At 39.0% G+C, this 14020-nt stretch overlaps 1 protein-coding gene across 1 annotated transcript in view; it reads left to right on the top strand.

Annotated features, from left to right (window-relative positions):
• The first annotated feature begins 5861 nt into the window (after window positions 1–5861).
• LOC117264708 (dysbindin-A-like) overlaps window positions 5862–14020 on the top strand; it is a 65092-nt gene continuing 56933 nt past the window's right edge. The window contains exon 1 of the mRNA XM_033638898.2: window positions 5862–6076. Within this exon, the coding sequence (XP_033494789.1) occupies window positions 6021–6076 (56 nt within the window). The 5' untranslated portion in view covers window positions 5862–6020. The remainder of the gene's footprint in view (window positions 6077–14020) is intronic.

A 14020-nucleotide genomic window follows, 5' to 3' on the forward strand; every position in this document is an offset into this window, starting at 1 on the left:
TTAGTTGTCATTCATATTTATTGCTGTAATTCCCATCTTTTAATTCTATTCATAATTTTATTGACATTTGTATATATTTTGTTCTACCACATTTTTTTGTTCAGCCATTAATCACTCACTCATATTTTGTTCTATTGCTACTTGTTTTATACAGTACTTGTTACATGTAACAACACACGTACAGTGTGTTGTTGCTGTGGCAATTTGGCAAAGTAAAAGTTATTTCCCTCCGAGATTAATAAAGTGCCTGATAGACTTGAACACACCCCCATTCACTCAGTCTCTCTGTTGCTGCTACTGCGTCTGCCCTGCACTGGTGAGTCTCATAACTGGCCAGCTTAACGTTTTAAGTTTGTTTATCTGGAAACTAAGTCTGTTAAAACAATGGGGAGGTGTGTGATTGTGTTCGTATGGCTTGACTCCTGGCTACATTAGCCATTAGCTTGGAGGAAACGGTCCCTATGGAAGTGTACTGCTGAGAAGAAATGATTTGAATCACTCAGGGATCAGGGTTACGTTGTTCACAGAGTGATTCCTCACGCAGTAGGCAGTCCCTCCCTGCACCCTGGCTGCCTCACGACTCGCGAGTGATTCATCATTCGCACGGACCAAATCGGCAGTTCCACTCCCGGCCTGCATGCTCGCTGCTGAGCTCAACTGAACTGAGAAATGAACGAATCAGTTCCGGAAGTGATTCAGTTCAGTACGTTCACTCAACAGATTCATTCTTTTGAACGATTCATTCGCGAATGACAACACTACGGGAAAATCGCAGGACTTTTGAACAATTGCAAGCCCCCGCAAATATTGCAGACTTCCATTGAATTTGTGTTAATTATTGCGATTGTAAGATCGCGATTTTCTGGAGGGACTGAGAAGTGGCTGTGAGGTTTTCCAGGTTGGATGTAAAAGACTAAAAACAAGGCTTTCAAAGGAGCTATAATCTAGTTTAGGTTTTGGGCTGATTTACAGACTAGAGTTAAAAATGGCTGCAACTCCCCCTCCTCGGCTGCTGCCTCAAGGAATGTGGGTGTTATTATGAGTGGGAGGAGTGGATTCATTTAGACTGACATATTCATTTTGACACAGCCAGGTGTTCAGTGAGGCTGAGTAAATCAATATGATTATCTGATATTAATTTGTTTACTAACACTACTTTGGATGATAGAGACCTAATATTTCACAATCCACACGGGAGGTTTTAATTTTTATGAGGTTGTTATGCACAACTCCTCTTTGTTTAAGTTTAGATTTAGATAACAGACACTGTTTGTATAACTCTATGGGTGGGTAAGTGCACTAGAAGCTCAGAGAAGCGTGCAAGACTGCCACTCTGAGTCCTGATCTCAACTCTGGGTTGTCAGGGTTTTGAATTAGTAATAAACTTGGCCAGGTTTCAAGATATGAGGGCCGCTCCAACCAAAGTGGGATAAATGCTGTCTCTCCTAATCAGACCAGGTTTTCCCCAGAAAGTTTGCCAATTATTAACGAAATCCACATCGTTTGCTGGACACCACCTGGACAGCCAGCAAAAATATTTGCAGTCAAGTATTTGGGATTTTCGTTTTGTTATTTCGTCACACCCCTGGTGTGTAAAGACGTTTTGTATATGGTTAGAATACATGCATAAAACTGCATTCATTACAACTAACTTTAAAAGATATTTATCCTTTAGTTATACAAGAATATAAAAAAGTTGGGACGCTGTGTAAAACTTACATAAAAACAGAATGAAATGATTTGCAAATCCATTTTGACCTATGTTTAGGTGTATACAGTCCAAAGACAAGATATCAAATGTTCAAACTGATAAACCTTATTGTTTTTTGTTAATATACACTTGTTCTGAATTTGACGCCTGCAGCATGTTTCAAAAAAAGTTGGGACAGGAACACGTCTACCACTGTGTTCCATCACCTTTTATTCTAACAACACGCACCAAGTGTTTGGGAACTGAGAACACTAACTGTTGAAGTTTTGAAAGTTAAATTCCTTCCCATTCTTGCTTGATATACGACTTCAGTTGCTCAACAGTCTGGGGTCTCTGTTGTAGTATTTTGCATTTTTTTTGCACATTTTCAGTAGGAGACAGGTTTAGACTGCAGGCAGGCTGGTCTAGTATCTGCACTCTTTTACTAAGAAGCCACGCTGTTGGCACATGAGCAGAATGTGACGACGTCCATGATTTCCAAAAACAACTTGAAATGTGGACTTTAGTCTCAACTTGTATTTGTAGATGCAGCAACAAACTGTGTTTACTGACAATGGTTTTCCGAAGTGTTCCAGAGCCGATGTAGTAATATGCTTTATATAATCATGTTGGTATTTAATAAGTGCTGTCTGAAGGATCAGAGGTCATGGGCATTTCATTTTGCAATTATGATGATATTATAGATACTATGAATTGTAGATTGTGAAATACCTAAATTGCGTGTTGAGAAACGTTGTTCTTAAACTGTTGGACTGTTTGCCCTGGCAGTTTTTCACACAAAGGTGAACCTTGCCCCGTGCTTGTATTTAACTGAATATAGGTCAAAAAGGATTTGCAATATTATTGCATTGATATACATTCAAAACAGCATCCCAGTTTTTTTGGAATTTGGTTTTAGATTTGATTTTAACTTTCTGTGTTAAATGAGACCTCCTTCCACTTATGTCATTGTGAAGCATTGTGTGATGATTACAAAACAGTGATGCACCAGGTTGGTCTTCCACAAAGCCTAAATCTAACTGCGTACTATATTTATTGTGTCATGAAATTGTGCTTCTTCATCATCATGACACCATCATATACCAAAAACAGCAGCTTTGTTGTGGTTACTGCAAAACACTTTTACAAATATTTCACTGTTGCAAAGATGGTCTTTTCATAAACCAGGCCAATAAATGCTCCTGCTGGTGGGTGATATAATGCGAGCTTGGCTGTTCTGACACAGTGAACAATATAGCACCCAGCTGGTAGCAAAAAGATCTAGAGTCACAGTTTAACATTCAGCTAAAATATATTTCTGAAAACATTTCACCAGAGGATCCACGATATAATAACAATGCTTCAGTTACAATACAATATTATTGCAATGTTAAACATGTTGTGACATGCTGAGTATTGCAGTAAAAAAATATTGTGATGTTTTGTGATTTATTACCCTTTTCCAACTGCAAATAATGTTTTATGTTCACTTTGTCAACATCTCTTTTATCGAATAAGATAGTGATAAGTTTTCAGTCTGTTCATCCCACTACAGCCTTTTTTTTTCAGCAAAATGTATCTAGTGGACTGAAAAAGCAATTGCTTATCTTATTCTAGTAGGCTACCTAAAGTTTAATTTGTATTTGTAATATAAATAATTTATATAATAAAAAAGCGACACTTGGCACTGTGTGACGATACGATGTTGCCACATAAAACTATGGCAATACTATGCTGTATCAATTATTTCCCCCCACCCCTACAAAGTACCATTTTTGAACTCATCATTGATCATTCAGCACAGGTGGCACACAATGCTAAGTAGCAACAGACAGTTGGACAATCTGGCTTCCTGATAAAGGATTCACATTGTGTATGACTTGTGATTACTAGTTGTTCAAACAACTCACTTATTCCTACTCACATATTCTAAGAGGGGATGTTATGTCTTGTGTGGGTGTGGCTGCATAAAAATGAGCGTCAGTCACTCTTTTCAATTTTTACTGGAACACTTTTATGTCTGTGGCATATGTCTCGGCTAAATGGCCTTTCATGGAAGACCATGAAATGGATCTACTGGGAAAAGAAAAAAATATTTCAGTGCAATAATGTACAATACGTTTGTGCTTTTTGTAGATACTGACATTTCACGTGGACAGAGTTTTTCCTTTCATTTTCTCAGCAGCCATGGAGCTTGCTGATTTGATCAGTAGAGGAGTTCTCCAACTGAGAGGTAGATCTTTACAACACATGAATTCATACCTTTATTGCTGACCATGAATTAATGGTATGTCATAGTAGTCAATGCATCTTTAAAGTGATCTGGAAGGTGTTGTCAGTCTGTTGTTATCTCTCTGTCTGTCATTGTGTGGCTTTTTGTTAAGAGCAGTCTCTCTCAGCCCCAAGGAAATATAATAATATGTAACACATAAAAAGTCAAATATTTGTGCAGTGACATCTAACATAACTATAAAAAGTCTGTATAAATGTGAATTATTCAAATGAGAATTTGCAATAAAATCACTTTACATATTTATTTGTTGGGTGCATTTTTTAATATGCTTATACTGTAAAGAAATGAATGGTACCCACTGCATGGCTGGAAAATACACACAAAAATCAAAATGTAAATTATAGCTGCTGCGCAGCGATGGGTCGGGTCCGGGCATTTTTAGGCAATTCTGAGCAACAAGCAGAAGAATTGGAAGACATTTAGGAATTAAGCAACAAAATCTGCCTTTTGCATCAGCTGAGGCTTGGACTCACAACCTCTGAGACTAAGGATCAATTTCTATCTCACTGAGCTAATTAGTCAGTGACAATTCATGTGTAGCTTCACAAATTGACTAAGCCAGACATGCAGGTTTAGCAGCCGTCCATGCATGGAAAAGCAGATTTCAAACCACTGTAAAAAATTCAGTTATTAAGACAAAAATCTGAAAATACACATATTGCATCTAGACAGCATGGAGATGTTGGTAATTTGGTTGCAATAATGACTGATTTGCTCCATAAGTGAAAAACTGATGTTTAATTAATTTAATTGCCATTTTTACATTGACTCCAATTGTTCACATTAGAGCAAAATTCAAAATGCTGTCAGAAATTCAGTTTTTGAGATAAAATTCTGAAATTTGCCACACATCATCTACCATGACTCTAGAATTTTGTCATTTTTTTCATGAACATTGAAGATTTATGTAGCAAGAATTTGCACGTATATGTTTACAGTACCGTTTACAGTCAAACATTTTGATGCACTGTAGGCTCAATTTTTGATAAATCAAAAATCTGAGAAACGTAGTTTTTGTAGGACAGTCTGAAGATGCTCTGTAGCAAGTTTGGTGTCAATTGAGCAAAAATTGTGGGAGGAGATAGGTTTAAGAAGTTTTTGAAAAAAACAGAGTGATGAACTTCATAATTTTAATAGGTTTAAATATACAAAAGTTTCTTCAGTATTGGGGCTACAGTTTGGTGAAAGTTGTGAAGTTGTAGTATGTATGGTTGATTTGTTATGTTATGTTTCAAAGTTTTGAACTTTAGGCGCTTGCTGTAGCGCCACCATCAGGACTATTGGCTTGAGTTTACAGCTGAGGATATCTGGCATGAGACTGGACCTTTGTGCAAAGTTTGGTGAGTTTTCACCCATGGGAAGTATGATTTCCTCAGAAGAAGAAAGAAGAAGAAGAAGAAGAATACCTAGGATTACAATAGTGTCCTGGCAGCTTAGCTGCCTGGACCCTAATTATTAAAAGAAACATTAAAGAGTGGGAACACAGCTGGGACACTGGAAACACAGGGTGACACTTGTATGCAATAGAGCAAGAAGTGAGCACACTGAGAACAGCAAAAGATGTGCTTAAAATGAGATAATTTTAACAAGGTTAAGAGATGGATGTACAAGACTTGATAAAAAAAACTGCACCTAATAAATAAACATTCTTCAGATTATGTGAGCACTGTCAAGCAGAGGAATCAGTGGAACACATAGGTTTGCATTGCCAAAGGTGTTCTGGAGAACGTGAAAAATTACAGAGGGAAATTAGGAAGAATTCGGTTTAAAAATGTATTTGACATCAGTTTAGGAAAACAGTTCAAATATTCCAAAGAAAATTCTCTGGTTCACACTCCAACATAGTAGGTGGCGGTACTACACCTTAACACTGGTTGCAGCCAGCCATGAAACCTAAAAGAAGAAGAAAATGAGGAACGAGAATAGCGCACTAATAGCTAACGTTACCAGGTCAGCATCAGTAGTTTCGACAGACAGTTAAAGCTGTTGTGTTTAGATGAGAAACATCAGACTAAAGAAACGGAACTGAGAGGAATCATGTTTGAAAACTTCAGAGAAAGACTTCACATGGTCCAGCAGGATTTCACAACGGGGTAGGTTAAACTCTGCTTTAGCTAGCTGTAAAAGCCTCCCACGACATATATCATTATATGGTTATCTTAGATGTGTGTGATAGAACTTGTCATGTAGCATAACACGTACATTTAATAATAAAACACTTGTAGAAATCTGATTAGCGGCTGTAGCTAATTACAGTGTACGACACTGAAGTGAGTTTGTGTTTCGTAGCTTCAACTCCGGCCATTACACATGTTGTGAGAGCGTGTTCCATATTTTAGGCACAGATTAAGCTGCCTGACCTGACGTGACCTGAATCTAAGGAAATGAATGTTGGTTTGAACCTTGTCCATTGTGCTCTACTGTTAGATCTTTTCTTAGAAGTCATTAACAGTCCCTAAGAGGTGCAACAAAAAAAAAAAAGAAAACAGAGCATCCGGCATATCGGGAGAGATTTTCTTATAAATTACATAAACCTATTCACGTAAACAGAAACCACGACTTTTTCTAAGCTTAATGAAAAATCTCTTTCTGTCAGAAAGCACCGTAGAAAACGTCTCCCAACGGTCGAATGAGAAGCGTGCTTCAGCGTCGTCAACAGTACTCCTTATTTTGAAACGGTTTTGTCTTTGTGGAAAGCTTTAACTTTATTTTATAGCACACACCTCACATAATCCCCCATAAATTTAAACAAGTAGCCTAGATAATGCCATTTACTGTCTGTGGCTCTAACAATATAACTACGTAGAGTCTTGGTTTGGGACCTGGCTGTTCTTGGATATTGCTTTCAGCTGACGATCATGTGATGAGTTTTCTTCGGTCAGCACGCTGGTGAAAATATGAATCTACTGTGAAGTCCACACCCGTTCTGCAATCAAAGTTTTAGTAATGACAAATAAAAGTTAAAGACAAGCTGAACCATGGAATTACAAATATCTCAATTTTAACTGAGTGAATTCTCAGTTATATATTGAATCAGACGCACCTGAAAAGTGTGGGGTGGGTTATGGAGGCATTCCAGCAGACATAGATATTGTTGCTTCTTGACAGCAATCAGACAGCTTCGGCTAATAATCCAATAATCCTGCCAGTACTGTAACAAGGACCAAGAAGTACAAGACCAGCTCAGTATATTACCCCAGTTTTCAGATCACTACACTGGATACGACTTGTCTTAAAACCTCTTGCACTCCACCCCCATTTTGTGGCGAAAACGCCTAAAATGACATACCCAAATTAAAATGACTGTAGCCTCTGAACCGCTCTGACTACATGCATGCATGAGGTCTTGCCAGAAAGCAAACTCTTAAGTTTCTTGTGAAAGTGTCAGAAACACTCTAGGTGATACAGAGACAGAGTAATGGGCCTCTGAAGTCAGTAAAAAGTTGAAGATTTTGCCTAAAATAAAATAAAAAACGATTTTCGGGATGAATAACTGTGGCTTCATCTGAGCAGGTAAATGACACTGTGGGGCTGTAGGCACACTATCAATGAACATTTGTTTCAAGTTTGAAGAAGATTGCTCATAGTATAATCTCTCAAGACAGATTCTGCAATTTGCATTGTAGAATCTGTCGCAGCCTGAGTTTGAACATGCTGCGCTTTAGCCAATCACAATGGAGGGGGCGTGGCCGAGACGTGCAGGTGTCCCCAGTGCCGTAGAATATAACAGAGTCGCGACAACGGAAGTCCAAAATGCTCGTGCGTCACGTGACTCATCTAGACCTCGGATAGTTCCCGGAAGTTACTGGCGGGCCATTTAAATACATAATATTGAGAGACAGAACTCCGATTTTTGGTAAGTAGCTGTCAATAACTACATTGATTTATAATATATGTGTAGCACGCCATAAACAGTTACATCTTTATGTTGTTTTTTAAAGTAAAATGTGCTAATATTTGAGGATTAGTGTTAGTTTACTACGGTTAGGTAAGACTCTATTAATCCCAACCTTGGAAATTCACGTTACAGCAACTTAATACACATGATGTGTAGTATTTTTACTGTAAAAATATAGGAATGTATAGATATCCCCCGGGAAGTGGCAAAATATTGCACACAGGAATATTACACAGTATGTACACAGTGCACAGTTTAAATATAAGGGATGTGGATAAGGATATGTATTTATATATGGGCCAGTATAAGTATATTAATGACATAGCATAATTATGATAGAAATGTATTATTACACAGTATAACTATGTGTAATGTGCATATAACATATATTATTGTCTGCCTTGTTTAAATATGTTAGTCCTTCCTTACCTTGGCGAAACAGCGTGTTGCTTTTATTGCTTTAAATTATGTTTTCAATTCTGTCCTTAGTCTTGTATGGTTGTCAGGAGTAATCACATCCTAACATTTATTGATAATGTAATGATTCTAATGATTTATAACTAATGTTATCTTAATGACTTTCAGTGGGACAGAAGGAGACCGACGGGTGACTACCAATGACTGTCAAGTGACAGCACAATGGGTCACTGGGCTAGCGGCAGCAGCAGTTTATAGACATATATATTTTATGTATCTTTTTCTTTTTACTATGTACTTATTTACTATAACAAATAAATTTTTAATAAACTCAGAAACATGACTTGGATGTCAAGCAGTTTGTCTGTGCCTTTCCTTCTGTGTTGTCCTCTCGTACAGTCTCCACCATGGTGCTGTGTGGGGATGTTCTAATCGTTTAGAGAGAGAGGTACACATGCACAATTTCTTCATTGACACAGAGGAGTAACACGGAGTAACCTGGGACTCACTACAGACTACAACGACAAAAATATGTAAGGTTATCATTCTCAAATACTGCATTAGCACATTTCCACAAACAAATACCACACTATTGGGAAGCTCAGTGTTTGGTTTATTAAAAATAAGGAACAGGGAAAGGCTTGCAAAACCCACAGAGTTGAGACTCAGGGTAAGGGGGTTGTTTCATTGCGGGGTGAGTTCAGGCTCCATTGCATCCCCCTGTTGTTCTTGTGCTGAAAGAGAAAAAAAAAAGAAAGAGGAGAAATGGTTAGGCACACGTATATATGCCTGGGTCTGATGTTGCCTTGTGAGATAAGGCACAAGTATGACAAGTGGCATCAGTTTTAATTGCATGTGTTTTAAGTTGTCTCATGAATATGTAATGAGTGTATACATGTTCAGTAAGTATAAAGTGTTCCCAAATACTGTATGCATTCAACCACTATGGGATATGTCTGTGGGTAGACAAAAGTGAGTTTTGTGTGGGAAGTCACTGCAGGCACATTTTGATGCAAACCAAAAAGGGCAAGACAAGGCTTAGAGCAGATTTAATTCCCACCATCTTTGTGCATCATGCTGTGAGCGCCCCTGCACCACAATGCACCCCTGGACCTGTAACATCATTGTTATTGCTACTCCTGAACTGTAACATTAATGGTCCTCATCCTGCAGCACTCCTGACACGAGGCACGCAGCATCACTGCAGTATAATTCCTTAAAATGTTTACTTATATTTCAGTGTTGGGTGCTGTTGTAACTGATCAGCACACTGAAAACCAGCAGGTGGGTCTACCAGCTCTGGTGTATTAATTTGCACTTGTCATAGTGACTGACTGGCAAACCAATTTGCTTTTGTTGTGCTAACCTCAGCATTTGCCTATTGTGTTTCATATGACTGGCTCTCAAATATTCATCCCTATCTCATAAGTTATCAGACTTTGATCATGTGTCTGGTCGTCCCTGTGTCCATAGTTATCTGTTCATTTGAAAAGGTCTAGGCTATTTAATTGTTTAATATCATCACACTGTTATTTATATAAGCAGGGGATTTTAATACAAAGTTGTAACCACTGTATGTGAATGCGTGAATTGGTCAGATCTGCACTCCAGAGGAGAGCCTTCATCAGACTATGCAATATAGCCCACTACTGGATTTGTAAGTTAATGAACTGCAATTAAAGCTCTCTGTGCTTTAATTAGTTGCTATGAAACAACATGACCCTCTTCTATTTTATAATGCCTATTAATATTATAATATTATAATGACGGGAACTGGTAATATGCATTGTATTACATTTTCAAAGTAACTTGCCCAACACTGTATATCATATATTATATATTCAATATAATTACTCATATAATTAATATAAAATGCAGTATAATATATATTAAGTATGATTCCTTATCTCTGTAACTACTTGAAACACACCTTGTTAAGTTTTAAGTCTCACCAAGATCGACTCAGCACTTACCTGTAGCGTCCTCTCTCACACAGTGGTCCTGCAGCATCACTCCTCCGCCACAACCCAGTGCTCCTACAGCAGGTTACAAATATACAAGATTACATATCTAATACTGTGATAGAATATATGTTTAGCATGATCATATGTATAACACAGTAATATATACATACATTTGGTATTTAGAATAATTCCCCATTTAGCCTGGTATGGTCAAAATTACTTATCTTGTGTTTTAAATCTCATTCAGGTCCTCAAACTTCCCTCTCACTTCGCTATCAATGTAATGTAATATCAACTGAGCTGTAACATATTATAGACAGGTATACGCAACAGAATCACATAGCCTAAAAAACAGACCATAAGTTCCGTTTTTGTTTCATTTCACCTCCTCCACTCAACAATCACGCAGCAATGTCATATTTAACTGAGCTAATATCTAACTCAGACTGGCTCGCAAAAAATCAGGACTGGAAGCACGCTAACTTCCCAATGTTAGATAAAATGGTTTAGGAGAAGACAATTTAAAACTAACAGGCTGTTCATGGTTAGCATTACCTGTATGGTGTGTACAGTATGTACAGTGTCCTAGCCTAATCTGTTATCTTATCTTTTAACATTACATAAATCTACTAATTTAATGGGAGATAATCCACTAACAAGCTTTAATACACATGCTAATTTAGATAAGTTGTGCTGATAATGTAAAATTTGAGTCTTTGGACATCTTACCCATTAAAAGTACATCACAGCCGGTCTTTTCTGCTGTAACTCCATTGCGCTACTAGCATGTGCCGCTTACTTCCGGGAACTATTGAGAGGCTCCGCAATTCGCCATTGCTGTGAAAAAATGGCCCATTAGAGTGAACGGAGAAGACGCGACTCTCTATTCAAGGGCTCTGGGTGTCCCCAGGAAATGTGTACCTACAGAAACAGCAAGCTCCGCATCCATAGCGACCACTCCACCCAAAACGCCGTCTCGTCAACATGAAAAAATAAATAAATTTCCAGCGGATGTCTTAGTTACAACATGATTGAGCTAACTGGAGTAGTTTCATGTCATATCCGACAACGGGAGGCTTTTAACAGATGACGTCCTGATGACTTTTCCCCTCGACAAACGGCATGACATGACTTGTCACCACTCATTGCGATTTTGGACTTTGTGTGTTTAGGCTGCTCTGGTGCGAAATCCATAAGAAATAAAAGAAAAACGATGCTGGATTCCGGAAGCCGAGAGCTTCCTGAATCCGGTGATACCAAACATCACATGGTTTGATGACATAGTGCGCCTGTGAGATAACATTTAACAGAGAAGGAGGGGAGCGCGGACGCCAGCGTCCAAGTGGAGTTAGAGAGGTTAAAGAATAAATCTCAAAATTCGATTGCTTGTCCATAAATTACTGAATGGTTTAGGATCTAAGAAAGCAATGCACAATAATATCAGCAAGTCATAGGTATCGGCAGATATTGGCTTTAAAGTGAATATTTCAGGTTGGAGGTCACTATGAGTCAGTGTGTAGGAAAATGGTGTAGGAACTCGATTGTCATGAAAAAAAATTAAAAATACAGTACAGGCCAAAAGTTTGGACACACCTTCTCATTCAATGCGTTTTCTTTATTTTCATGACTATTTACATTGTAGATTCTCACTGAAGGCATCAAAACTATGAATGAACACATGTGGAGTTATGTACTTAACAAAAAAAGGTGAAATAACTGAAAACATGTTTTATATTCTAGTTTCTTCAAAATAGCCACCCTTTGCTCTGATTACTGCTTTGCACACTCTTGGCATTCTCTCCATGAGCTTCAAGAGGTAGTCACCTGAAATGGTTTCCACTTCACAGGTGTGCCTTATCTGGGTTAATTAGTGGAATTTCTTGCTTTATCAATGGGGTTGGGACCATCAGTTGTGTTGTGCAGGAGTCAGGTTAATACACAGCCGACAGCCCTATTGGACAACTGTTAAAATTCATATTATGGCAAGAACCAATCAGCTAACTAAAGAAAAACGAGTGGCCATCATTACTTTAAGAAATGAAGGTCAGTCAGTCCGGATAATTGCAAAAACTTTAAATGTGTCCCCAAGTGGAGTCGCAAAAACCATCAAGCACTACAACGAAACTGGCACACATGAGGACCGACCCTAGGAAAGGAAGACCAAGAGTCACCTCTGCTTCTGAGGATAAGTTCATCCGAGTCACCAGCCTCAGAAATGGCAAGTTAACAGCAGCTCAGATCAGAGACCAGATGAATGCCACACAGAGTTCTAGCAGCAGACCCATCTCTAGAACAACTGTTAAGAAGAGACTGCGCGAATCAGGCCTTCATGGTCAAATAGCTGCTAGGAAACCACTGCTAAGGAGAGGCAACAAGCAGAAGAGATTTGTTTGGGCCAAGAAACACAAGGAATGGACATTAGACCAGTGGAAATCTGTGCTTTGGTCTGATGAGTCCAAATTTGAGATCTTTGGTTCCAACCGCCGTGTCTTTGTGAGACGCAGAAAAGGTGAACGGATGGATTCCACATGCCTGGTTCCCACTGTGAAGCATGGAGGAGGAGGTGTGATGGTGTGGGGGTGTTTTGCTGGTGACACTGTTGGGGATTTATTCAAAATTGAAGGCACACTGAACCAGCATGGCTACCACAGCATCCTGCAGCGACATGCCATCCCATCCGGTTTGCGTTTAGTTGGACGATCATTTATTTTTCAACAGGACAATGACCCCAAACACACCTCCAGGCTGTGTAAGGGCTATTTGACCAAGAAGGAGAGTGATGGAGTGCTGCGGCAGATGACCTGGCCTCCACAGTCACCGGACCTGAACCCAATCGAGATGGTTTGGGGTGAGCTGGACCGCAGAGTGAAGGCAAAGGGGCCAACAAGTGCTAAACACCTCTGGGAACTCCTTCAAGACTGTTGGAAAACCATTTCAGGTGACTACCTCTTGAAGCTCATGGAGAGAATGCCAAGAGTGTGCAAAGCAGTAATCAGAGCAAAGGGTGGCTATTTTGAAGAAACTAGAATATAAAACATGTTTTCAGTTATTTCACCTTTTTTTGTTAAGTACATAACTCCACATGTGTTCATTCATAGTTTTGATGCCTTCAGTGAGAATCTACAATGTAAATAGTCATGAAAATAAAGAAAACGCATTGAATGAGAAGGTGTGTCCAAACTTTCGGCCTGTACTGTATACACAACTGTAACTATTTGTTACTTCCGTATTTATAAAATCGCTAAACCGAAAGTGACGTAGCACGGGGGAGTACTGAATTCCAAGTACAGTAGAAGTACAGTAAAACAACAAGACAATGGCTAGCTTTGATAGTGAAGAGATTGTAAATGTTTATGCTGGGACATATGACGGGCCACAACCTTACAACTTTGAGCCAGCCAGACGGCAAAGGGAGCCAGAGCAGCCTACGGTTAGGAGAAATGACGGTCAGAGGAGAGATATAGAGTTGTGGTGTGAGGAGAATGAATGGAGAGCTAGGCAGGTGTCCTGGTAAGTGGCCAGGCTAGCTAGTACTAGCTAGCAAGATCTAACGCTGTGTTCACGTTTTAACAATCAATAGGGGCCACCAACATTGACCATTTAACAATGTAAGGAAATAATATAATTAGGAGGATAATCCATATAGTCAATAACAGTGTATTAGCCTACCGTTTCATGTGCCTGATCACTGGCGCCTGAGCAAGTGCAGCTTGCCACTAACTTCAGAGAGCAAACGTGACTTTGGATCCCCATTATGC

Source organism: Epinephelus lanceolatus, chromosome 10 (genome assembly GCF_041903045.1).
Source record: "Epinephelus lanceolatus isolate andai-2023 chromosome 10, ASM4190304v1, whole genome shotgun sequence".
Taxonomy (NCBI): Eukaryota; Metazoa; Chordata; class Actinopteri; order Perciformes; family Serranidae; genus Epinephelus; species Epinephelus lanceolatus.